At 41.9% G+C, this 25837-nt stretch overlaps 2 protein-coding genes across 2 annotated transcripts; one reads left to right on the top strand and one right to left on the bottom strand.

The window, feature by feature from the left end:
* LOC109223311 (2-oxoisovalerate dehydrogenase subunit alpha 1, mitochondrial-like) lies at positions 2800 to 20843 on the top strand. The gene is made up of 9 exons (XM_019387572.1): positions 2800 to 3134; positions 4690 to 4827; positions 5025 to 5207; positions 18550 to 18707; positions 18800 to 18899; positions 19298 to 19409; positions 19509 to 19648; positions 20162 to 20344; positions 20442 to 20843. Exons 1-9 carry the CDS (start codon positions 2934 to 2936, stop codon positions 20607 to 20609), a joined length of 1383 nt encoding a protein of 460 aa, XP_019243117.1. The 5' UTR covers positions 2800 to 2933; the 3' UTR covers positions 20610 to 20843.
* LOC109223310 (30S ribosomal protein S6 alpha, chloroplastic-like) lies at positions 21217 to 24893 on the bottom strand. The gene is made up of 2 exons (XM_019387571.1): positions 24388 to 24893; positions 21217 to 21709 (listed from the first exon to the last, which is right to left on the bottom strand). The coding sequence occupies exons 1-2, from the start codon at positions 24745 to 24747 to the stop codon at positions 21470 to 21472; spliced, it is 600 nt and encodes a 199-aa protein (XP_019243116.1). The 5' UTR covers positions 24748 to 24893; the 3' UTR covers positions 21217 to 21469.

The raw sequence follows: 25837 nt of genomic DNA, 5'->3' as shown, positions 1-25837 counted from the left end.
ACTATCCCGACAAGGGATTCGATAGCATGAGTAATTACGTCCCGGCAAGGGAGAAACATCTATAACCACACTTGTCCCAACATCTAACTACCGCAGCTATAACCGATCCTGTTACAACATCTAACTGTCACAACTATAATCAATCCTGTTACAACATCTAACTACCACATCTATGATCAATCCTGTTACAACATCTAACTACCACAACTATGATCAATCCTGTTATAACATCTAACTACCACAACTATTATCAAACTTGTTACTACACCTAAACACCTCAGCTGTAACCAAACCTATTACAACACCTAACTACCGCAGCTATAACTTTAGTCCTTACTCAACACAAGGAATCATTAAACTGAGCATCCGTAATATCAATTAAGAAGACAATACAAGGGAACTAGAATTCGACAATAGCCCGCCAAGGGACAGCATAATGATCTTTTCTCTCCTCACTTTTACTTCACAATTCACTTCACAACTCGAGCAAATGCTCTAGAGGTTCAATTATCACTTATACTTTCGCAATTCGCTATACAACTGGAGCCAACGCTCCTCAATATCCATAAGTCACGATTCTTTCCGCATCTTTGCACAACAAATAGAAATAATCACCAAGGCATGAATAATACAACGAAGTCATGGAAATCACAATATAGGACTCACGGTCATGCTAGACACCAATGTATAGATACTAGCAAGTAGCAAATAAGACTCAACTCCTATTCCCTCAAGCTAAGGTTAGACCAAACACTTACCTCAACTTCCACGGCCAAATCAATCCACAACAACCGCTTTTCCTCTCGAATTCGGCTCCAACTCAATCAAATCTATACAATAATGACTTCATAATATCAATATATGCCAAACAAATCAAACCCAATGTCTAATTATAGATTTCCAAGCCTTNAAATTGACCCCCGGGCTCGCTTGGTCAAAATACAAGGTTCGGACAAAAATCAAATCCCCCATTCACCCACGAGCCCGAATATATAATTTGTTCTCAAATTCGACCCCAAAACGAGGTCTAAATCAAGAAAAAGTAAAAAGCCCTAACTCTACCCATTTCTCCCAATTCTACCCTAAATTACATGTTTTAGGCTTAGGAATTCAACAAATATTGATGGAAAATGAAGAAAACGAGTTAAGATTTACTAACCCAAGAAGTTTTGGTGAAAGGGAGCTTCAATGGACGCCTAAAGACCTTGGAGAAGAAGGAGCTCGTATGTTTTTATGAAATTCCCGTAACTACACTGTTCTGGAAATTAAAAATATAACTGGGCAAAATTGCCCTTCGCGTTCGCGGAAAGAGAGTCGCGTTCGCGAAGGGTAATCTGGGTAGGGCATCGCGTTCGCGATGGGAAGGCTGCGAACGCGAAGAGGAAAGGCTGGGGGTCCAGAACTTGGTCTACGCGAACGTGTGGACCCTAACGCGAACGCGAGGAAGGGGATCTGTAACACTACGCGTTCGCGAGTGGGTAGATGCGAACGCGAAGAGTGAAAGAGGGCTGAGTCCTCAGAGTCAAATGACTCTACGCGAACGCGGGGCAAGTATGCGAACGCGATGAAGGGAGAACTCATAGCCATCGCGAACGCGAAGGATGCGTCGCGAACGCGAAGAACAAAAAGGGACCTGGCACAGCTGAAGCAAAAACCTGCAATCTTTCTAAGTCAAAAACCATCCCGAAACACCTCCGAAACACTCCCGAGCCCTCGGGGCTCCCACCCAAACACATACACTAACTCAACAATACCCTACGAACTTAACCGGACGATCAAATCGCCAAAATAACATCAAAAACAACGAATCAAACCTCAAAATCACAAGTTTTTCCTCAAACTTCATAAACTTTCAAATTTAGAGTTTTAAGTCCGAAACACGTCAAACGACGTCTGTTTTCAACCAAACTTTACAGAAAACGCTTAAACCATATATAAGACTTGTATCGGGCGCCGGAACCAAAATACAGGCCCGATACATAGTCTTTTAATCAAATTTTATTTCCAATTTCCTTAATTATTTCCAGAAAACAATTTCACACAAAAATTCATTTCTCGGGCTTGGGACCTCGGAATTCGATTCCGGGCATACGCCGAAGTCCCATATTTTTCTACGGACCCTCCGGGGACCGTCAAATCACGGGTCCGGGTCCGTTTGCCCAAAATGTTGACCGAAGTCAAATTTAATCAATTAAATATCAAAATTTAGCATTTTTCTCACAAAATTCATATTTAAGCTTTCCGGCTACGCGCCCGAACTGCGCATGCAAATCGAGGCAACCCTAAATGAGGTTTTCAAGGCCTCGGAAGCACGGAATGAGTAAGAAAACAGGTGATGACCCTTTGGGTCGTCACAATTTGACTTTATTTTAGTGCATACAATTATTTTAAAATCAAATTTTCTCTCTAGTTTTTTTGGTTTCCCACCGGTGTACGATACACGAATTGGATCTCAAATTTTCTCTCTATCAGCTATTTGAAGGGGAGTCTTAGAGCATCTCTAAAGTTGTCTCCGTGTGACGTATATAGGTCACGGGTTCGAGCCGTGGAAGCAGTCACTAATGCTTGAAATAAGGTAGACTGTCTATATCACACCCCTTGAGGTGCGGCCCTTTCCGGATCCTGCGTGATTACGGGACGCCTTATACGGCTGCCCTTTGCTCTTTGAATACCACAAAATTCTTTATTAAGCCTAAGTAAAATTAACTATTTTATATAACCAAATAAGAGAAACAAGTGGAGAAGTACAAGTCTTCTCTATTTAGCCCCTGTAAATTCCAAACTCATCCCCTCTTAGTTATTACAACTGTCCCAAGAAGGAAACTCGTTCGTCCTTTAACAATATTGGAGTAAGTGCATGTGTAGTATTAATTCTTCTATATATAACACCATTTTCTAGCTCTTTTCTTTTCATTTCTCAACAAAAAACATCAATGGCCATTTGGATTTCAAGATCAATTACAAGAATCTTTAACCATTCTATTCAAAGGGCTTGTCCCTTGTCTCTTCTCCACCAGAGAGGTTCAAGGCCATTTTCCTATTTCGAGTCCACTAAAGGAAGAGAGCAAATAGAGTGCCCACACAAATATGACAAGGATAATTATCATGTTGAAATTAATCTTGATGAGGACCAAGTAATGTTTGTTCATCTTCTTCTTCTTACTATTTCCATTTTTATTCCATACTGATCAACGTATAATCCTGCTTAGTTTATCTAATTTTGTATTTTACTCCCACGGCTATATACTGATGGTATGAATTTTTCTACACTTTTTTGGTAAGAAAAGGCGAGCATGAACCCACCAATAATATATAAGAGAGGCCTAGAGATTTTTTACATTAATAATGTAATTTAAAATATTATAATAGGCTAGATGCTTTATTTTTCATGTAACTAGTTCCACTTTCTATGAACATAATTAATAAGTAGTTATTTTTTAAAAATTTAATTTGATTATGTAAAAATTATTTTTCACTATGGCATATAAAAATTAAACTCAATAAAAATACCAAAAGTTATACTAATTGATACCAAAGGGATTAACTTTAACCCTCTCGTTCCCCAACCCCAGCTAGCTACATTGACACATCGATACTGAGCAGTGAGCTCGCATCGTATTTATTTATTTATTTATTTAGTATACATGTTTTTTCTCTAGGTGGTAATATTATTCACTTTGAGCTGTAATATTACATAGGTTTAATATTTATTTCCTTAAATTGGAAATTTGCATTAGAGAATAATTTGTTTGTGATGCTCCTATATTTTCCACCATGAACAGAACTTTCGTAAAATTTATCGAAATCCTACCTATTACAAGGTTTCACCAGGAACAACTGTTTTTTTGGTTTGTTTCCCACCCGGTGTCCGGTACCAATATTGGGGGCCCGACTAAATCCGGATTCGCGCCGGTAAGTTCCACATTAGGGGGTAAAGCGCTCCCTAACAAAGTCGACTTCATACCCAGGGCTCGAACTCAAGACCTTTGGTTAAGGATGAAGGATTAGTTATCACTCCGCCACAACACTTTAGTGGAACCACTGTTATTTCACAACCCCATTAGTTAGTTTGTTACCGTTGGCTTACTTTATTACCCATTTTAAATTGGGCATTTTAAATACTATTTTCTTTTTATAAGTATAAATGAAATTAATAAAATAACTATTTTCTCTTTCTGTTTTCGAGTTATAATCGTGACAGGATGTTGGAAAACTAATTCAAAGTTGTAGTAGGATACCAAATTATTTAGGATTTGGTATTTGCAAAGTTATTTAATTCATGTCTAAATAGGATCTGTAGTCATAATTAATATATGAATAGGTTTTCCCGTTTCTAGTTGAAATAGGTTTCGTACTATTATAAATAGGAGTATTAGTAACTTATTTTATTGTGTGGAGATCTGTAAAGAAAATAAAGACGCGTAGAGATCATTCAGAGATTTTATAATAAAATATTTTCCTTCACACGAATATATTCAAGTAATTATCAATCAGACCACAGAAGTTACTCCTTTTTTTCTCTCTCCTTTATGCTATTGCTAAGACTTGGACTAGAGATAGTATTTCGATGATTGTATTCACAAGACTATAAATTTATTTATGTTTGAAAGAAACATTATGTTGATTTTCATCATTCTGTGAAATTTTAGATGATCCTATCTTCCTAGCTAATTAATACTCCATTACCAGGCCTTGGATTTCCCAGGAGGAAAGATTCCATTTACTCCTCAAATGAAATTCATTCCTGACTCATCCGAAACAAGGTTAGCTTGTTATCGTGTCCTTGACAATAATGGTTGTCCAATTCCAGGCAGTGTATTCAAGCAGGTAATATCAATTCAGTAAAAATTTATCTGTACCCATTTTTTGCACTAAATCAATAAATGCAAAATACGTGTCTTTCATCCAGATATTTATTACTTAACCATAGTTAAATAATATGTATACTCATTTAACAGCTAAAGTTAAATTGCTTGGTTTCCGTAAAGGCTCGTAGAAATTAATGTGGTTTGCTTGTTTGGTAGGTGAGCAAAGATTTGGCAGTGAAAATGTATAGAACAATGGTTACCCTTCAAATTATGGACTCCATTTTCGATGAAGCGAAAAAACAGGGCAGGTTATCCTTTTATCTAACAACTGTTGGAGAAGAAGTCATTAACATAGCTTCTGCTGCTGCCCTCAGCTCAGATGACATTGTGTTGCCTCAGGTAATTTGGCTAGTCTTATTTCTCCAGTTCATTGTGCTATCACATCACAATAAAATGCACACAACTAATTAGATAGATACAATGATGTATACGGTAGAAACCGGGCTCGTCTACGACATGGTAGATCGGGCTCGGAACATGAGGAACTGAAGATCGACCCCCGGTCCCACCAGGCCAGAACCCGAGATCAGAGTGTCCGTCCTCGGGAACATTGAGTCCGTGATCCCAGAATCGACCCTGACCCCGAACGAGCTCGAGGAAACATTGTCGGTGTAACCAACAGAAGACCGAAATAACAGAAGGCCGAAATAACCGTGACCGGTCGGATATTACAGCGGGAATCTCGGCACATATCAATAAGGAACAGGCAAATCAGCAAATCAGGATTTTTTTTTACCTTTTATAGCGTTTTACCTAAAGTAGGACTCCCCTGCTATATAAAGAGGGTCTGATTACTTGTAAAATACATGATATAACACGCATTCCAAAGCATTATATTATTTTTCTCTTTAAGCTCTTATTTTAGCTGTGTCTTGATATCGATCGAAGTGCATCCAGTCCAAGGGTGGTTAACCTCCCAAGACTGTAACTGTTCAATTCGCGTGGTTAGAATTTACTTTATCATTGATCATTTCAATTGCAGTTTACTTTATCGCTTTGTGTCAACTTAATCCACGTATCCTTAAAACCAGTTACAAATTCAATTGTTATCAGATTTTGAGGGTAAAAAGTTTGGCGCCCACTGTGGGGCTAAGGATGATAGCGGTTATTTGATACAAATTTCCATAACACACACTACTTTACACTTGTTCTTTGAAGTGTCTTTGATTTCAGCCTAAAACTCAAAATGTCGAACTCTCAATCAGCGCCCCTGCATGTTGACAATGAGTCCGGCCACCATGGCGAAAACGATAACGTAGCACCCGGAAATGAGGTATCCCCAGTCGACCTCGGCGGAGTCCCGGCCGCAGACCCGATCGACATTAGCTCGCATGTGGCCATCAACACAAATTTGCCCACCAATCCTGAGGACAAAGTTTGTAGAGATGTTCGATCGGCTGCATAAAGCACACACATCGGCGAAGATGGTGGAATCAACTTGCGGGTAATCTTCAATGTTATAGGCTCAACAGGCGATGATAGCCCAACTCTAGAACCAGAGCCGCGCGTCGAGTAGGATTAAGCCCGAACCATCCCGTGAAATCATCCACCGAGACAAATCGACCTTGGAGAGATCGAATGAGAAGGAGTCGGAGACCAACCCGGTGATCATGAAGATGCTCGAAGAACTAACAAAACGGATAGAGTCGGGGGAGAAGAAAATCGAGGCAAATGATAAAAAGGTGGAAACCTACAATTCCAGGGTTGATCAAATCCCAAGAGCACCACCGATATTGAAGGGCCCAGACTCCAAGAAGTTCGTGCAAAAGCCTTTTGCTCCGAGCGCGGTTCCCAAGCCAATCCCTAAGAAGTTCCGCATTCTCGAGATTCCCAAGTTTAACGGAACGACCGACCCAAGCGAGCATGTTACCTCCTACACATGCGCTATCAAAAGGAACGACTTGGAGGATGATGAGATCGAATCCGTCTTGCTGAAGAAATTCGGGGAGACCCTGTCAAAGGGAGCTATGATATGGTATCATAACTTACCTCCTAATTCTATTGATTCATTTGCTATGCTTGCAGATCTTTCGTGAAAGCACACGCCGAGGCTATCAAGGTCGAGACCAGGAAATCAGACCCTTTCAAAGTAAAACAGAAGGATAATGAGATGCTTAGAGAGTTCGTGTCCCGGTTTCAAATAGAACGGATGGATCTGTCGCCGGTCGCTGATGATTGGGCCGTTCAAGCTTTCACCCAAGGACTCAATGTACGAAGCTCGGTGGCTTCACAGCAGTTGAAGCAGAATCTGATAGAGTATCCGGCCATTACTTGGGCCGATGTGCATAACCGGTATCAATCAAAAATCAGAATCGAAGATGATCAACTTGGGGCTCCTTCCGGGTCCGTTTATCCCGTCAGGCCCATCGACGGAGTCAAGAGAGTTTTCGACCGTGAACCGAGGTCGAACAGGGAGCGATACCAGCCGTACAATGGAGATCGAAGAAGCAATGGGTCCGGATGAAATTCTATACGAAATGAAAGCAAAAATGATTGAGGTCAGAGCACTCGGGGACTCATGAGCAAGAACGGTTTTGACAGGCCTATCGGGCCTAAAGAAGCACCAAGGTTATCGGAATATAACATTAATGCCGATGTTGCTGCCATCGTATCAGCTATCGGACGCATCAAGGACACTAAATGGCCTAGACCTCTACAATCCGATCCAGCCCAAAGGGATCCTAACCAGATGTGCAAATATCATGGCACTCACGGCCACAAAACAGAGATTGCCGACAGTTGAGGGAGGAGGTAGACCGGTTATTCAACAACGGGCACCTTCGAGAATTCCTGAGCGACCGAGCCAAGAATCATTTCAGAAATAGGGATTCTAGTAAACAGACCGAACAAGAAGAACCTCAACACGTCATTAACATGTTCATCGGTGGGGTCGATGTCCCTCAAGGGGACGATGTTAAAATGCACCAAAGCATCCATCACAAGGGAAAAACAAACTCGAGTTACGTACTAGAATGAACTTTGTCTTTCAATGACGAGACGCGGAAGGGATCATGCGGCCCCACAACGATGCAGTGGTAATATCTGTACTCATAAATAAGTCTCGAGTTAAGCATGTGTTAATTGATCCAGGTAGCTCGGCCAACATCATCCGGTCGAGAGTCGTAGAACAGCTCGGTCTACAAGATTAAATTGTGCTTGCAATCCGAGTTCTGAGCGGATTTAACATGGCATATGGAACCACTAAGGGGGAGATAAAATTACCACAGAATGCTGCCGGGACCATCCAGGAGGCCAAGTATTATGTGATAGAAGGAGACATGAGGTACAACGCCCTGTTCGGGAGGCCATGGATCCACAACATGGAGGCAGTGCCTTTGACTCTTCACCAAGTGTTAAAATTCCCAATGCCAGGAGGGATTAAAACAATCTATAGAGAACAACCAGCTGCAAAGGAAATGTTTGCAGTCGATTAGATGATTCCAATATCAACACTCGCAACGTCAAAGGAACCAAGTTCGGGTATAAAGCAAGAGGCTAAATAGAAATTACCAGCACTGGCCCCGACCCAATCGGATAAACAGGGGATTGATGAAGATGATGATTACGGGGTTCCCAGATCTTTTATAGTCCCATGATTCCGACGCTACTAAATCAACGGTTGAGGAGCTGGAACAGGTCATATTGATCGAGCATCTACCTGATCGGAAGGTATACCTGGGCACGGGGTTAACTCCCGAGCTCAGGAAAAAACTCATTCAATTTCTTATAGCTAACATGGATTGTTTCGCTTGGTCCCATCTTGACATGACGGGGATCCCGCCAGAGATAACCATTCACAAGCTAATCCTGGACCCAAAATTCCACCCGGTCAAGCAGAAGAGGAGACCCCAGTCCGAGGTCAAATATGCTTTCATCAAGGACGAGGTATCTAAACTCCTTAAAATAGGGTCCATTCGGGAGGTCAAATACCATGATTGGTAAGGAAACGTAGTGGTAGTCCCTAAAAAGGGGAATAAATTAAGAATATGTGTAGACTATAAGGATTTGAATAAGGAATGTCCCAAGGATTCTTTCCCTTTGCCCAACATCGATCGCATGATCGATGCCGCATCCGGCCACGAGATCCTCAATTTTCTCGACGCCTACTCCGGGTACAACCAAATATGGATGAACCTGGATGATCAGGAAAAAACCTCCTTCATCACTAGTTCGGCACATACTGTCATAACACGATGCTACTTGGATTAAAAAATGCCGATGCCACTTATCAACGCCTAATGAACCGGATGTTCGATGAACAAATAGAAAAATCAATGGAAATTTACATTGATGATATGTTGGTTAAAGTCCCTACGAGCAGAGGACCGTTTAAAACATTTGTAGGAGACCTTCGGCATATTGAAGAAATACAATATGAAGCTGAACCCGGAGAAATGTGCGTTTAGAGTCGGATCGGGTAAATTCCTCGTATTCATGGTATCTAACCGGGGAATCAAGATCAATCCTGGCAAGATCAAAGCCATCGAAGATATCACGGTTGTGGACAACGTGAAGGCCGTGTAAAGATTAACTGGACGCATAGCCGCCCTAGGGCAATTCATCTCGAGGTCCTCTGATAAGAGCCACTGGTTCTTCTCACTACTGAAGAAGAAGAACAACTTCTCGTGGACCCCGGAATGCGAACGGGTCTTGGAGGAACTGAAGCAATACCTATTGAGCCTACTACTGCTTCACACACCGAAGGCAGACGAACAACTATACCTGTACTTGGGAGTATCAGAGATAGCGGTAAGTGGAGTCCTGGTCCGGGAAGAGAAAGGTAGATAATTACCAATTTACTATGTTAGCAGGACTCTAGGTGAGGCTGAAACTAGGTACCCTCACCTAGAAAAATTGGCGCTCGCTTTCCTAAGCGCCTCTAGGAAACTGAAATCGTATTTTCAGTGCCATCTTATATGTGTTGTGACTACTTACCCATTGCGAAATATAATGCATAAACCCGAACTCTCGGGATGGTTCGCCAAATGGGCCATGGAGATCAGCGGCTATGATATTGACTGTCGACCCCGGACAGCCATTAAATCTCAAATTTTGGCAAATTTCGTAACCAACTTTACGTCGGTCCTGATACCCGAGGTCTAAAGAGAGTTGTTGGTAAACTCGGCGATGTCTTCGGGAATGTAGACCCTCTTTACAAACGGCGCCTCGAACGCAAAAGGGTCCGAACTTGGCATCATATTGAAGCCACCAAAAGGCAATGTAGTCAGGGGCGGATGTATAGGCTTAATTATGGGGCACGTGAACCATGGTCTCTCCGTAAAATTAGGTATTTTATGTACATATTTTCTAAAATTGGTATAATATTAACTGTTGTCACCCATGCTCCAAGAAGGTTGAATAGTGCACTTGGTTGAAGGTTGAGTTATTTACCAAGAGGTATAGGGATCAATTCCCACCAAATACATTTTTGTCTCCTTTTTTTGGTAGTGCACCCAAGTACTAGAAATCCTAGATTCGCCTCTGAATGTAGTTAGACAATCTATTAGGACTGTGAAATTAACTAACAACGAGGCCGAATATGAGGTCATGATTGCAGGTCTTGAACTAGCCAAAAGCTTGGGGGCGGAGGTGATCGAAGCTAAGTGCGACTCCCTCCTCGTTGTGCACCAAGTTAATGGGACATTTGAGGTAAGAGAAGAGCGATGCAAAGGTACCTAGATAAGTTGCAGGTAACATTACATCAGTACAAGGAGTGGACTTTGCAACACGTACCTCGAGATCAAAACAGCATGGCCGATACTATTGCAAACTTAGGGTCGTCGGTCGAGGACGACAAGCTCAACTCGGGAGCAGTCGTACAACTCATGAGACCGGTATTGGAAGAGGGTCATGTCGAGATAAACTCTACAAGCCTGACTTGGGATTAAAGAAACAAATATGTAGAATATCTGAAGACTGGGAAACTACCCTCGGATCCAAAAGAATCGAGGGCCCTACGTACAAAGGCAGCCGGTTTAGCTTGTCCGAAGACGGAACCTTGTTCAGAAGAACGTTCGTTGGCCCACAAGCGATATGTCTAGGACTGGGGGATACCAAATACGTCCTAAGGGAAGTTCACGAGAGAACCTGCGAAAATCATTTAGGTGATGGATCATTAGTTCGAAAGGTAATTAGAGCCGGCTACTACTGGATCGACATGGAAAAGGACGCAAAGGAGTTTGTGCAAAAATGTGATGGATGCCAAAGACACGGTCCGATGATTCATCAACCCAGGGAGTTGCAGCATTCGGTTTTGTCACTATGGCCGTTCATGAAGTAGGGGATGAACATCGTTGGCCCCCTTCCATGGGAACCCGGTAAGGCTCAATTTATACTATTTATGACTGACTTATTTTCTAAGTGGGTGGAAGCCCAGGCATACGAGAAGGTCAGGGAGAAGGAAGTCATCGATTTCATTTGGGACCACATCATATGCCAGTTCAGAATACCGGTCGAGATCGTGTGTGACAATAGGAAACATTTATTGGTAGCAAAGTAAGCAAGTTTCTTGAAGACCACAAGATCAAAAGGATCCTATCAACACCCTACCACCCTAGTGGGAACGGACAAGTAAAATTGACCAACAAGACCATACTCCAAAACCACAAAAATAGGTTAACCGACGCCAAAGGAAAATGGAAGGAAATCCTGCCCGAAGTCTTATGGGCATACCATACGACCTCGAAGTCCAGCACCGCGGCCACCCCGTTCTCCCTAGTTTACAGCGCTGAAGCCCTAATATCGGTCGAAGTCGGAGAACTGAGTCTCAGGTTCCGATACGCGACCAAGGAATCGAACGACGAGGCCATAAATACGAGCCAGGAGCTATTAGATGAAAGGCGCGAAGCTGCCCTTGTTCAGTTAGCCGCCCAAACACAAGGGATTGAGAGATATTACAACCGAAGGGACAACCTTCGACACTTCAATGTCGGGGACTTACTATTAAGGAAGGTCACACTAAGCACCCGAAACCTGAACGAAGGGAAGCTGGGCCGAACTAGGAAGGACCATATCAAATTATCGAGACCACCGGAAAGGGATCCCACAAGCTCGGAACAATGAACGGCGAGCAACTGCCGAACAACTGGAATATAACTCACTTGAAATAATATTAGTGCTAAGGCACAACCCCATTCGCTTCTTTTACTTACATTTTGGCTAAAGCTTGCAGGTAACCAACAAGGAACAATACAAATTTTTAGGTCTAAAAGCACGCGTTGCACTCTTTTTACCTTGAACCGGTTTTGTCCGAAATGGGTTTTCCAGCAAGGTTTTTAACGAGAGTGGATCGTGCTAACTTAGAATAGAAGGCCGGCCAGGAATCAGTGTCAAAGATCGCATCAACAGTATCTGAGGCTTCTCTCTATGATCAACCTCGAATACTGGGGGAATCACCCTCGGATATCAACTTTAGCAAGGAAGAAACTTCGTGATTGAATGGTTTTGGCTCGATCGAGAGTATTTATTTTATGGGCCAAACTGTCCAATGAACCGTGTCCGCATAGACTGCTCGAGCCCTGACACAAAGCATGTACACATGTGTAACTATTACGTACAAGAATAAAAAGAAGTCTCTACCTTGCGGATAAATATCTTGTCCCTTCAAATTTTTCTTGCATTTTTTAAGGAATTTCCTACATCCGATCGCCAAAAGGTATCGAGCCCAAGGGCCACCTTATTCCGAGTTCGAACAATTACTCTCACTCGAGGACTGCCGTCCGAAAACAAACTCGGTCGGTCCGGGATATCGGAGCTCGGGGCACAAGACCTATTAGGTAATGCCCGAATTTTAATGGCTACGACCATCCCCACTCGGGGACTGTTATCTTAAGCAAGTCCGGATAACTCTGGGTGACAAGCCCAATGGGCAGCACCCCAAATAAAAAGGTTACGACCATATTAAAATGGCTCGGAGACGTCTGAGACCCGTAACCAAAACAGCAAGGCCTTAAAATTTCTTAACCGGTTCTAAAGGCTACCCTCGGTAAATTATAATCTAAAAAATTATAAGTACTTTGGGGAAAAGAGTTCCGGTCACACCCAACCCTCATGATGCCTTAAACAAAAGAATGTTAAAGGCAAGGCTTGTTCGAACCTCCGAACATAACCTAACTATTTCGTGCTAAGGCATTTTAATCTTTGCAAATACATATAATAAAGCAAAGGAATAAACTCAGAAATTGCTGAAGGGAAAAAACTTTATATACATATCAAAAGATTTTTACGACGGACAAAACGACCTCGATACAAATATTTACAAAGGCCAAACGGCCTCAACAAAAAAAGAAAAATACACAAGTACAGAGATACAAAAAAACAAAGAAAAAATGTACAAGGCATTTAGACGGCCTGGTCTTCACTGGAGCCCGCCTCATCACCAGGATCTTCGGGGTCTCCTCCACCCTCGGACTCGCTCCAATCCTCAGAATCTTCATCATCCTCAGGATAAGCCAGATTCTTGGCCTTGGCTTCAAGCACTTTGGCACTCTCAATTTCGGCCGACAAGTCGAAACCCCGAGCATGAATTTCCTCGAGGGCCTCCCTTCGAGATTGCCGTTTCATGTGCTCAATGATAGCCTTTTCTCGATCCTGGGCCACACCGGAGCCCGCCTCATCACCAGGATCTTTGTGGTCTCCTCCACCCTCGGACTCGCTCAAATCCTCGGAATCTTCATCATCCTCAGGATAAGCCAGATTCTTGGCCTTGGCTTCGAGCACTTTGGCACTCTCAATTTCGGCCGACAAGTCAAAACCCCGAGCATGAATTTCCTCGAGGGCCTCCCTTCGAGATTGCCGCTTCGTGTGCTCGATGATAGCATTTGCTCGATCCTGGGCCGCCTTGCATCGGCCTTATATTATGCTACCATTTCATCGGCGTCGGCTTTAACCACCTCGGCCACCGCCTTGGCTGTCTCAAGCTCCTTGGCTAGAGTTCCTCGATCGAAGACGGCCAAATTTAGCTGACTGGATCTCCTCAATCTTTTTGGCTTGCACCAAGGCCTTTTCCTTTGTAGCTTGAAGCTGGACCTCAGCCGAAGCCAATTGTGCCCGGGCAGTTTCCTTTCCGAGGTCAAGCGGTCCATTTTGCTTTTCCATTCTTCGGCCTCGACCTTTAGCACGTCCAGCGAAGTTGATCAATATGATCAAGATTCTGCTGGACCTGCGGGTTTCGAGCACTAGTCACCTAGTCTAGCTCATCGCCACTAACCTCAAAGACTTTTACCTTTCCACTAGGTCGGCGTGCTCCTTCCGAGCCGCCTCTAGCTCAGCTCGGAGGCTCTTAGCCTCCCCTTCATGTTGCTCGCTGAGAAGTTTCTAAGCATCTCTTTTCTCAATAAGCCCCCGAATCTCGCCGAATCTCGGCCTCGTAGTGGTTTAACTCTTCCCGATATCGGAGAAAAGTCTTGTGATGAAGCACTGACCGCTGCCAACTCCGCACCACTAAAAAGTAGCGAGAGAGGGTCGCAATAGCTTTTACCCGATTTGTGGGTCGGGATCGAATCCACAGAGAGCTAGGATTGGAGTCGAGTATCTATTTAGCTTAGGATTGTGCGTGTGTTCTTAATTGATCTTCTCATAATTTTTGGGGTTTTCTTTATATTCTACTATGATCAAACTACAAGTTATAATTGCAACTAAATTAGACTAAGAGTAAATTGCTACAAGTCGTATCTAATGGTTTAAAAGGCACTAGGGTAGTGACTTTCACCTAGGTGGCTAATTGATGGGTAATTGAATCTAAAGCACGATTGACATGATTGGGGAAATATGCTATAACCGTTGCTCGATACTACCCACTCTACACCTCTCGGTAGAAAGAGTGGTTTTGCCCAATTGACTCTCTCAAGACCAATTAGGTATACATATTTGCCCAAGCAACTAGGGTTCAAGTCTGGTAATTACTCTCTCGAGGTTTAACCCTTTAATTGGGACTATCAAATCTCTTGAGTCCATCCCAATTCCTTGTTGAGTCAATTTTGGAGACTTAGGCTCTCTTTCTCAAGAAGAGCCCAAGTCTACTAAGCACAACTAGTGTTTGCAACCACTAATTCATAAATTAAACCATAAAATTGACCCAAATAGCAAACACCCATAATCAATCTAACCTTAAATTACAACACCAATCAATTACCCATACTAGGGTTGAGCCACAACCCTAGCTAATGGGTCTAGCTACTCATGCTTGAAGAGAAAAACAGAGAAATAGATGAAGAGAAAAACATAATATTAAATTACTGAAGTAAATATAATGATTCAATTGCTAAAACTACGTTAAAGTGCCCAAAATGGCTACAAAATGGCTTCTCACGAGCGCAGATACTGTTCTGTAATGTCTGATGCCCTAATAATGGAAAAAATATTCTATTTATACTAAGCTGGAAAAACTGGACAAAAATGTCCCTGCGGGGTTAGTGCGGACCGCACAAAATGGTGTGCGGACCACACAAAATGGTGTGCGGCCGCACTAGGCTCTTGACTCTGAAAAATCAACTCTCTGAACCCAGGCTCCGCGGACCGCACAGATTGAACTGCGGCCGCGGAGGCCTCTAGCGCGGTCCGCACAAACACGACCGCGGACCTCACAGGCTTGAACCTTGGCACTTGACATCTCTCTGAAGTTTGCTTTCACGGACCGCATAAAATGGTGGTGCTGCCACGGTGTCTTCAGTGCGGGCCGCGCAATATCTACTGCGGCCGCACTGCTTTGATGCCTTAAACATCCAGTCTCTGAATCTCCCTAGTGCGGACCGCACAAAGTGTAGTGCGGCTGCACTAGGCTTGTTTGTCCTGAGTTGTCTTGTCTTTGATACTTGTGCAGGTTTCACTCCTTTTGAGCCGATTTTTGACATCTCGTCACTTTGTTGCTCAAACCTGCAATCAAGCACAACTTATGAGCCTTTCGGGACTATTTTGTAAGAATTTATACTCAAAGCGTAAGCAAGAAGGAGCATGAAACACGTCAAAATCCCTAGTTATCAAGCACCGAGGTCTACAAACACAAATAAAAAAGTTATGATTATATACAAAATAATCTAAGTACGGAATCTGAAGATATGATTATCTACAAACACAAGAGGCATATGAAGTTACACGGTTGAATGCCTGTTGTGCTTCGTTGAATAGGCAGGGCGCGTCCACCTCGTTCATCTTGGCGTGGTCTTCCTCGGTCAACAGGCACCAAAGATAACTGGCCACTCCTACGAGGGCAGAGAGGACCCGAGCATCCACCGAAATAGACATAATGACCGATCGCTTCCGGCCACGATTCGCACTCGGAGCAGGGAACCGGTTGACTAGTTTCGGACATGAGGAAGGCCCTCTTGTTCCCAAAGATGGACTCTTCCTTGGCACCGGTAAGTTACCCAACCCAGTGACGTCCTCCATGGCGGTAGAGTCTACGCCATCAAAAAAGTTGTGGAAGGGGTCTGCCGCCCCTTGGGGCCCCTCGTTGGGGCATCCTTTCACCATCTGAGCCTCGTTAAACATGGACTCAGTGAACGAAAGCGACTTGGAGAGTTCTATCACACCGAGTACGTCCTTCGGGGCATTGCCCACTGCCCGGAAAGCATCAGCCACGACCTCCTTGTCGGCCTCCTTAACTTGAGGCAAAACGACCTCGCCTCCTTCTGGTTCGGAAGCCTCGGCCACAGCCTCCTCATTGGCCTCCTTGAGTTGAGTTAATTTAGTTTTGCCTCTTACTGGTTTAGAGGCCCCTTGCCCCTCAAGCTGCGACGGCTCTCGGGACACCAGATGAAACTCTTCTTCTTCTTTGGACTCGTCCCTCAGCCGGTGGAGTGAGTCCGATGAGAGCGCTCGGACACTGGTGCTTTTTTTGGATTTGCGCACCAGCCTCCTCCTCAGTTTTTCCTTCTCCTCATCCTGTCTCGGAGCAGAGGGAACTCAGCGGGGCAATCCTCGTCACCGGATGAAGGTTTGCAAAATCCTTGGGAAGACCTGCAAAGGGAAACGAATCAAGTAAGAACTCGACGACATAAACGAACCCAAGTAGTACTCACTCGGGAAAGAAATCTTACCATGAGAGCGGGCCTCCCGCCGGCCCTTCGAGAGTTCGCGCCATGCGCACTCAGAATATGGATTTTGCGACACGATGCCCTCAACCCACTCCTTGAGTTGACTATATTCGGGAACCGAGCGACAGCTACACTACCACCAAGCACCGATAAGAAGGAAGGAAAAAAGAGTAGAATGAAAAATTTGAAAAACGAAGTTTTACTTACGTTTTGTGTTCCACTTCTCGGGGAACGACATGCGCTCAGCTAGGATCAGGTCCGAGGTCCTCACTCGGACAAAACGGCCTAGCCAACCTCGATCCCGATCTTTGTTGATACTCGAGAATGGGGCTTCACTAGCCCGGCGCGCGAGCTTGATCAGTCCCCCTGAAAGAGTCGGGGACTGTATAGGCGCATAAGGTGGTCAACGGTGAAGAAGCATCCATCGTTCTTGCTCACAAAGAATCGGAGAAGGATGACTATCCTCTAGAATGAAGGGTGAATCTGACCAAGGCACACCTCGTACCTTTTGCAGAAGTCGATGATGACCGGGTCCAACGGGCCCAGCGTAAAGGGATAAGTGTAAACACTTAAGTATCCCTCGACGTGGGTGGTGATATCTTCATCGGGCCCGGGAACCACCACGTCCTTGCCAACCCAATTGCAATCCTTTTTGACCGTGGGGAGAATTTCTTTAGTGATCGAGCATATGTAACTCGAGACCTTCTCACACCGGCTTGGTACGAATGAAGGTTTTTCAACCTTAAAATCGGCGGTTACCGAGCACCCACTAGGGATGAACGTGCTCAAAAGGGGTTCCGCCGTTGGTTCCTTAATAACAGTATATGGAACGGTCTCCTCGGCGGCCGACCGTGATGTTATAGGAGTTTCTTTTGCGGAACGGTTTTTGAAGTCTTCGCCATTTCATTTTAAAATGGAGGGAAAAAGAAGAAGAAGAGGAAGTTAGAGCAGTACGCTTGATGATTTGGGGTAAAGACGAGCAAAACTCTTCACAAAAGATCTCAAGGAATCGGAGTATAAGTGCCAAAAAATAGAGAAATTTCTTGGTTACCCTCCCAAGACTGTGACTGTTCAATTCGTGTGGCTAGAATTTACTTTATCATTGATCATTTCAATTGCAACTTACTTTATCGCTTTGTGTCAAATTAATCCACATATCCCTAAAATCACTTACAAATTCAATTGTTATCCGATTTTGAGGGTAAACAAATGATGTACACAAGAATTTTAGGCAAATGAATAAATTAACGTGATAGCAAGCAATGCCATTTTCATATCTATACCTAAATTTTAATTTTGTTTATTATTTATACATACATATTATTAAAAAAACTTCGACGAATTGATGTCACATGACACTACACTGCTTGGAAAAAGGTGCCTACGCCCCTGGCTAGAAAGTAGAAGAAAAATAACACCGATTCTTCAGTACATATTTGAATTATTTTTGTCTTAATTGTCCCTAAACTCGGCTATTTGATAGTCTTGACCATTGTTCCGTCACATGACAAAGTAAAATGTTTTGCTTCAGCACCCGCCTTTTAATATGTCTAAACATTTTATTATGAATTTATGATTGCAGTATAAGGAGCCCCTAAACTTGTTTGGGATTGAGGCGTAGTTGTTGTTGTTGTTGTTGTTGTTTGCAGTACAGGGAGCCTGGGGTTCTCTTATGGCGTGGCTTCACCCTACAAGAATTTGCCAATCAATTGCTTGGAAACAAGGGTGACAATGGGAAAGGCAGGCAAATGCCAATACATTATGGCTCTAACAAGCTCAATTACTTCACCGTTTCTTCAACTATTGCGTAAGAATCTATTTCCCAATCAGCACAAGATTCAGATCATATATATCTCGTCTAATTAAGCAGTTTAAGTATATTAATGTTCATTTCTCCAGCACACAGCTTCCACAGGCAGTAGGCGTGGCTTATTCTCTGAAAATGGACAAAAAGGACGCTTGTGTTGTCACTTACTTCGGAGATGGTACCACTAGTGAGGTGATTTTGGATGAAGTGGGCGTTTGGACAAATGAATTATAAAGTTCCGGAAAAAAGTAAAAAAAAATTAACGTAAAAATGGTATTTAAAAATAGAGTTGTATTTGTACATGAATACAATTTGGAGCTGTTTCTTAATTTTTGTGAGTGATTTGAAGTAAATTTTGAAAAACAGCTTTTTGGAGTTTTTCAAATTTTCGAAAAATTTCGAGATTCAACTTCAAGTGAAATTTGGAATTTTCATGGACAAACACTGATTCCGACAAAAAGTAAAAAAAATTCGAATAAAGTGAAAATTTTTCTTATGGCCAACGAGCCCTAAGTATAATATATTGATCACATCCTTAGTTGAAGATAAAGTGGTGTTTTTTAATGAGATTAGGTCTTGAATTTTTTCAGGGAGATTTCCATGCTGCTTTGAATCTTGGAGCAGTTGTGGAAGTTCCTGTTATATTTCTATGTCGCAATAATGGATGGGCAATTAGCACCCCTGTGGCCGAACAATTTCGAAGTATTTTCTGAGAATGACTTTCATCATAGCAAACATAATCTTAATACCACACAATCACATAAACTTAACCTATATTCTCTTATATTTCTTTAATGGTAGGTGATGGAATCGCGATTAAAGGACAAGCATATGGAGTTCGAAGCATTCGAGTAGATGGCAATGATGCTCTTGCAGTTTATAGTGCTATTCGTGCTGCTCGTAAAATGGCAATAAAGGAACAAAGACCAATATTAGTAGAGGTGTGAAATTCATCTTCTCATATATATGTTGTGATCCAACTAAATAAAGTTCAAGTTACGGATCACAGGATCTATATAAAAACTAAATGGGAACTTAACTACTATTAAAGGACAACCCGGTGTACAAGGCATCCCGTATTCACACAGCGTCCGAGGAATAGACCCAATAGCTTCTGTCCAAATTCTGTATTTATCTTGTGAAATCCATGGGATATATACAAATGATTAATTTAAACCCAGTAACTTAAAAGAACTAAAATACTGAACCGGTAAGCTTCAAATTTCGGTTTCGCCTTTGCCGGGAAAGGGCCGCATCCAAAGGGGTATGATGTAATGCAAGCATTAGTGGCTGCTTCCTGGCTCGAACCCGTGACCTATAGGACACACGAAGACAACTTTACCGTTGCTCCAGGATCCCCTTCAGGAACTTGACATATACAAAATCTTAGCAGTATTATAAACATATTATTTCAGCTTATAAAACTTCATTTGTACGTATATAACACTTGTTAGGCCATGGCTTATCGAGTGGGCGATCATGCATCATCTGATGATTCTACCAAGTACCGATCCATGGAGGAAATTGAGTACTGGAGAAGACGAAGCTCAGTCGCCAGATTCAGAAAATGGATACAGAAAAATGGTTGGTGGAGTGATGAAAATGAATTCGAATTCAGGGGAAATATCAAAGAGCAGGTTCAAGATTCAAAATCCTAAAATGCGTATTTGATTTTGTTCTATCTTATTACAGTATTTATTTTTTATTTAATTACTATTTATCTATTTAATGTAGGTGTCGCAAGCAATTCAAGCTGCTGAGAAAGAAGAGAAACCTCCGTTGGCAGATTTGTTTACTGATGTTTATGACCAAATACCATCGAATCTTAAAGAACAAGAGAGGTATATTAGAGATGCTATAAAGAGACGTCCAAAAGAGTATCCTTCTAATATGCCTCTATAGGCTATATATCCCCTTTGATTGATATATAAAGATAGTAATAGATAAATACAGGAGCTTGCTACATTTTCTAGAATTTTCAATCTGAAATTGCCCCCCTTGAAATCCAGTAACGTCCTAGATGTAATATGATGCAGTAGAGTGTGTGTGTGTGTGTGTGTGTGTGTGTGTGTAATCTGAAACAGCACGAACCATCCAAGATAAATGAAGTTTGAACTCGTTTATCTTCTTTGCAAATGGATGTTGTATGTTCCTACCATAATAAAGTACTAGTTTTTATGTCTTCAACTCTACTAAGAGAAAACTGACTATATGGCCGATACAGCTAGTTGGAAAAGCTAATGGGGGATATAGTTTAAAACTAATGATCAAAATAGTTACTATTTTAGGCTGGTATATCACAAAGATAGAGTACCGTTAGGCCATACTTTTGAGTGCAAACGAGAAATATAGTTTCTCAACTTCTCTTAGAAGCAATAATAGTCAAACAAGCCTCTCTAAGGCTATAGATCGAGGGAGGGAAGGAGAGAGAAGAGGGAGATTATGTAACTTCTCATGTTTTAAATGGCAATTTCTAAAATCCTTAGCATATGAAATTGGCACCAAAGAAGAAGAAAAAGATGCACTGTGTTCAAGCCTCAGATAGGACTATCAGTTGCTCAATAATGTAATGCATTACAATGAAGCCGAATGGAGAATACAAAAGCAAAATGTATTCGCAATTTCCAGTGATTTTACAAACATTGGGAATTGATACACTCTGAAAAAATTCTAAAGATAACATTAGTGAGGTGAGATGAGCAATACCTGTCTCCTCCCAGCCGTCCCCTTTCACCGCTAAACGAATCAACTAATCAATCTACCTAGTATTTTCTTTTCCTTATTTTGAAGCTGGACGATCGAATAACATCATCATCAGTATTAAGTGTTGCCTCGAGAGCTGTCATGGATTCGGGTTTGGTAAAGTAAGTAAATAGCAAGTATATCCCGTCCAAGTAAGTATTGGTCTCTCCAGCTTTATTTTTCCTCCTGATGCTGTAGGCTAGGGGAATAACCCCTCGGTTGAACACCTCCACATACATGCCACCACCAGCAACAAGCAACTGTCCAAGGAAAAGAAAAGCAAAAAGACTTTGGAGAACACCTGGAAACACTTGTCTAAGACCCAGCGGTCGAACCTTATTTCAAATATGACAATCTTGTGTGCAATTGAACTTAAGGGGGAAAAACACAGGACTTTGTATAGCTTTGTAACGTAAAAATTAACAATCTGTGATGCACAAAGATAGATATACAGATTATATGCAGTAAAAGATCAGAACTGTAATAACAATTTAGAGACCAATTCAAGCTTGACCTGAAATCAATATGATACTGATGGGATGAAATTCTCTTAAAAAGAATCCAATTAGGTACTTATTGCTGAAATAAGAAGACATATCTGATAAAGCAAAATGGTTATGTTCTAATTAAGCATGTTATTGACTTTTTATAATAACTGCTTGGGGAGGATGAAGGCGAGTGGGAAAGATATTGAATCTGGTCAAGAACTGACTGCAAGAAACAATGTTATTCTGGTCAATCAGAAAAGGGAGTAAGGAAAAAGAGAGTTGCAAGGGCCCTAAAGAAGAAAAGCAGGTTTGTAAAACTTTATGTAGGCGGAAACATTGAGTAGGGTAGTGGCAGCTCAAAGAGGAGATACTTCTTAGATTTATCGTTAGACTTACAGTTGTCATAGGTTGAGTATCAGTTTCTTAAGGAGAAACAAAAAACAGGTCATACTCTCATCGCTTGGCTATGAGAACTTTTGGTGATGGTGTGCTGAGGGGCAATTACCAGACCAGAGAAAATGAGATCAGTGCTATAAAGGGCATTAAGGATCCCATATTCGGGAAAGAATAAATGGTACAGAAATGTAGTAGTTTTTTTGTTTCCTTCCCTCCCAAACCCCGGTAGGTTGGGTTCGAGTAAGTTTTTGTATGATTAAATGGAACAGTTGAGCCAGAAAACAAACAGATTGGAAACATTAGCACTTATTGGTGCATCTATTTGACAGTAAATGTTCGAAAAGTAGAATTGCAATAAAATTTGGAAAAAACATAGGTGGAAGGTGGAGGAGGGGAAGATGTATGCTCATATTTTCTTTGATTATAGAATTTTAACATTTAAAGTTTCTCTTTTCTCTCGATATATCATGGATTTCACAAACTGCAGAACATTTTTTCCATTCATTTGACTGTAAAAGGTGAGACATAGTTCGTTGCCGTTGAGTAATTCTTTACGTGATTCTATGTAGTTTTTTCCCATGCTTCACCAAATCTCTATCTTTCTAATAGAAGTTGCTGTAGTTTTGAAAATGAGGGGCAAATTAACACAAGCTTCAACATAGTGATAAGAGGAATAATGACGACAATTAGCAATCTGTTGATCAAGATATTACAAGCCAAGCAGGTCTTTTTTCCCTTAAAAGTATTTCACATAGGACCCAGACTAGATAATCCTAATAGTGAATCAACTGTTGAGAGAGAAGAGATATCCCTCCCTACACTGCTTTGCTCCTCTGTTCCTTTTTCTTTTTCTTTTTCTTTTTTTCTTTTCCAACAAATCTTTGTCATCCAATTACAAATCGAACTAAGGCTACTGTAAAGATTCATATATTCATGTCTACTAGCTCGAAAACATGGAAGAAGCAAATTTAGATGTTGAAGGTAAAAAATTATCGAACAACAATAGCTGGGAGTCAGGGAATCAAAAGCCTTTCCTAGCCATGGTGGGCTTCTGCAGGCCATTTATAGTTAATTAATTCAATGAAAGCATAGTACATAAAATGTAGCTTGTCAAAAACATTAGCGCAAGACCTCTTCAAGATAGAACAGAAAAAGAATAAGATGAAAAGGAAATAGCGTATGAGTTACTGTGACCACGGGAAACAACAGAATGAAAATTTCAGTAGAAAGCTACAGAGTTATTTTGTTTTCAAACAGCTCATAACTTCATGTTTACATCCGATTAATTTATACCTAAATGAAACATGCACCTCCGTTCAAAAAGTACAATTAAAAACTCAAAAGCTCATATTTTCATAACAGTGCCTAAATGCTAATGAGAAGATATCAAGAAAGAGTACACTCTAAGAATCCTGTACCTAAATTATCAACAGCTCAAAATTTTCCTTCTTTACATCGTCCACCTTTGACATGGTTTCAGCAAAGAACTTATTTTTACTAATCATTTGTGAGTCGTTCACAACAAGAAAAGGAATAGTAAGTGAAAGAGTCCTATTGTAAGGATTAAAGAACGGGTTTTACATGATTGAGTGTTCACTATTGTTAATCTCTTCAGAATGACAAGAAAAACAGTATAAGTTATTTCGGCTTACTATTTTTTTCCTGCATTCATTTTCCCTCAGCTAATTCTCAGTACAAGTGAGGATAATTATTACAAGTAGCCACTAATGCTTGCATTAGAGGCTGTTTACATCACACCTCTTGTGGTGCGGCCCTTCCTCGAACCCTGTGTGGATGCGGGATGCCTTGTGACTGGGCTGCCTTTTTTATTTTAAATGGTCTTGAGCCTGTACTTGCACTTGAAAATCTACAATGTTCTTTACCATCAACTAAGCAAGCCAAGAATTATATAGCACAGTTAACACATTAAATCATATTTATATGCTATAGTATTACATACAGATTTAACTTATATGCACGGACAGTATCAAGAATATTAACAGTATACGCCCAAATTAAGTAATGTACACACATGACTATACAAATATTCATACCTCTTCATACTTCTGGGTAAGAGCGAGTCGCTCATCTTCAGACATATCAGGCCTCAAAACCGCCATAGTTTCATATGGCCTCAATCCAGGAGGGCACTGGGGCTCCTCTTTATCTTCAACAGCGGCAATGCCCGACCCGGGAGCAGTTGGCGGGTCGTCATCTCCCCCGAACCCACGTTCAAAAAAGGAACCCGAAAATTCTAAAGTCTGAGCCTTCACAATTAAACCAGAATGGTTCACATTTTTGGCATTGGAAGTAATGGGGAAAGTTGTGAATGGGTGAAAATGAGAAAGCGTTAAGAGGGGGTTCAATGAAGTGGGGGTGGAGGTCAAAGCTGGGGTTAGTGAAGAAGAAACCATTTTCTTTTGAATTGGTTCTGATGTTACTGCATATGGTGAAGGTGTGGACTGAGAGTCGATTAGAAGAGCTGGAAGTGATGAAGAGATTGGATAAGGGGGAAAAGCAGAGTTGATTCTAGGGGTGGGAGGCAAGGGGGGTGTGATATGGAGGGGCTAAAAATAGGGGTAATGCAAAACAATAAATTATTTAATCTGACCCATATTTAATACACATATAAAATGGATAATATGAATATTCATAATTCATAACTTATTCAATATGATCAATTTTAGAAGAATTTCTAATCTTCTAAACTTAAGCAAACCTAATTTGAGACTTGTTGGTATGTTTGGTTGAGGTCTCGAGGGCCTCGGGTTGATTTCAGGTGGTTGACGGATCAAGGTTGGAATTTGAGGAATGCTGAAGTTAAACTCAGCTGTCATAACCGCACCTGCGGAGTGGGGACCGCAGGTGCGTGTCCGCAGAAGCGGAGAAGGAGCCGCAGATACGGCCAAGTCTGTGGTAGGCAGGAGCCGCAGGTGCAAATAGTGGAGCGCACCTGCGAGACCGTAGGTGCGATGATGTGACCGCATAAGCGATTTCTGAGGGAAAAAGTGGGAACCACACCTGCGATGGATTTTCCGCAGGGGCGGCATCACAGAAACAACTGCTGGACCGCAGATGCGGTTTCACTGGGCAGAAAGTTTAAATTGTGGACTTCGCGAATATTGTTTCATTCTTCACCATTTTTATTTGGTTTTGGAGCTTTTGAGAGTAATTTGAAGAGGGATTCAAGGGGGTTTTCATTGAGATTCGGAATGAATGGAGGACGAGTCGAGGGGCAAGAGCATCGCGGAGTAGGGATTTGACCGGTTTGAGGTAAGTAACGATTGTAAATCTAGTCCTGAGTGTATGAAACCCCGAATTTCGTATCTTTTTACTAATTTAAGGTGACGCGCATGCTAGGTGACAGGCGTGTGGGCGTGCACCGTTGGGGATTGTGACTTGGTCCGTCCTGTAGCAACTATAAGTTGCGTATTTGGTTGAAACTATATGATACTTATGTGTTTTAGAAAGAGTTCTATAAATTGGGTTGAATGCCATTTTTGG

Source organism: Nicotiana attenuata, chromosome 3 (genome assembly GCF_001879085.1).
Source record: "Nicotiana attenuata strain UT chromosome 3, NIATTr2, whole genome shotgun sequence".
In the NCBI taxonomy this organism is placed as follows: domain Eukaryota; kingdom Viridiplantae; phylum Streptophyta; class Magnoliopsida; order Solanales; family Solanaceae; genus Nicotiana; species Nicotiana attenuata.
Note: the sequence above shows the minus strand (reverse complement) of the source record. Positions and strands in the feature narration are given on the sequence as shown.

Coding starts and splice junctions, on each gene's coding strand:
- LOC109223311 (XM_019387572.1), top strand. CDS start 2,934: ATGGCCATTTGGATTTCAAGATCAATTACAAGAATCTTTAACCATTCT. Junction 5,208..18,549: donor ATGACATTGTGTTGCCTCAG/GTAATTTGGCTA, acceptor TGTTGTTTGCAG/TACAGGGAGCCTGGGGTTCT. Junction 19,410..19,508: donor TGTGGCCGAACAATTTCGAA/GTATTTTCTGAG, acceptor CTTTAATGGTAG/GTGATGGAATCGCGATTAAA.
- LOC109223310 (XM_019387571.1), bottom strand. CDS start 24,747: ATGGTTTCTTCTTCACTAACCCCAGCTTTGACCTCCACCCCCACTTCA. Junction 21,710..24,387: donor TTACCCAGAAGTATGAAGAG/GTATGAATATTT, acceptor TTCCTTGGACAG/TTGCTTGTTGCTGGTGGTGG.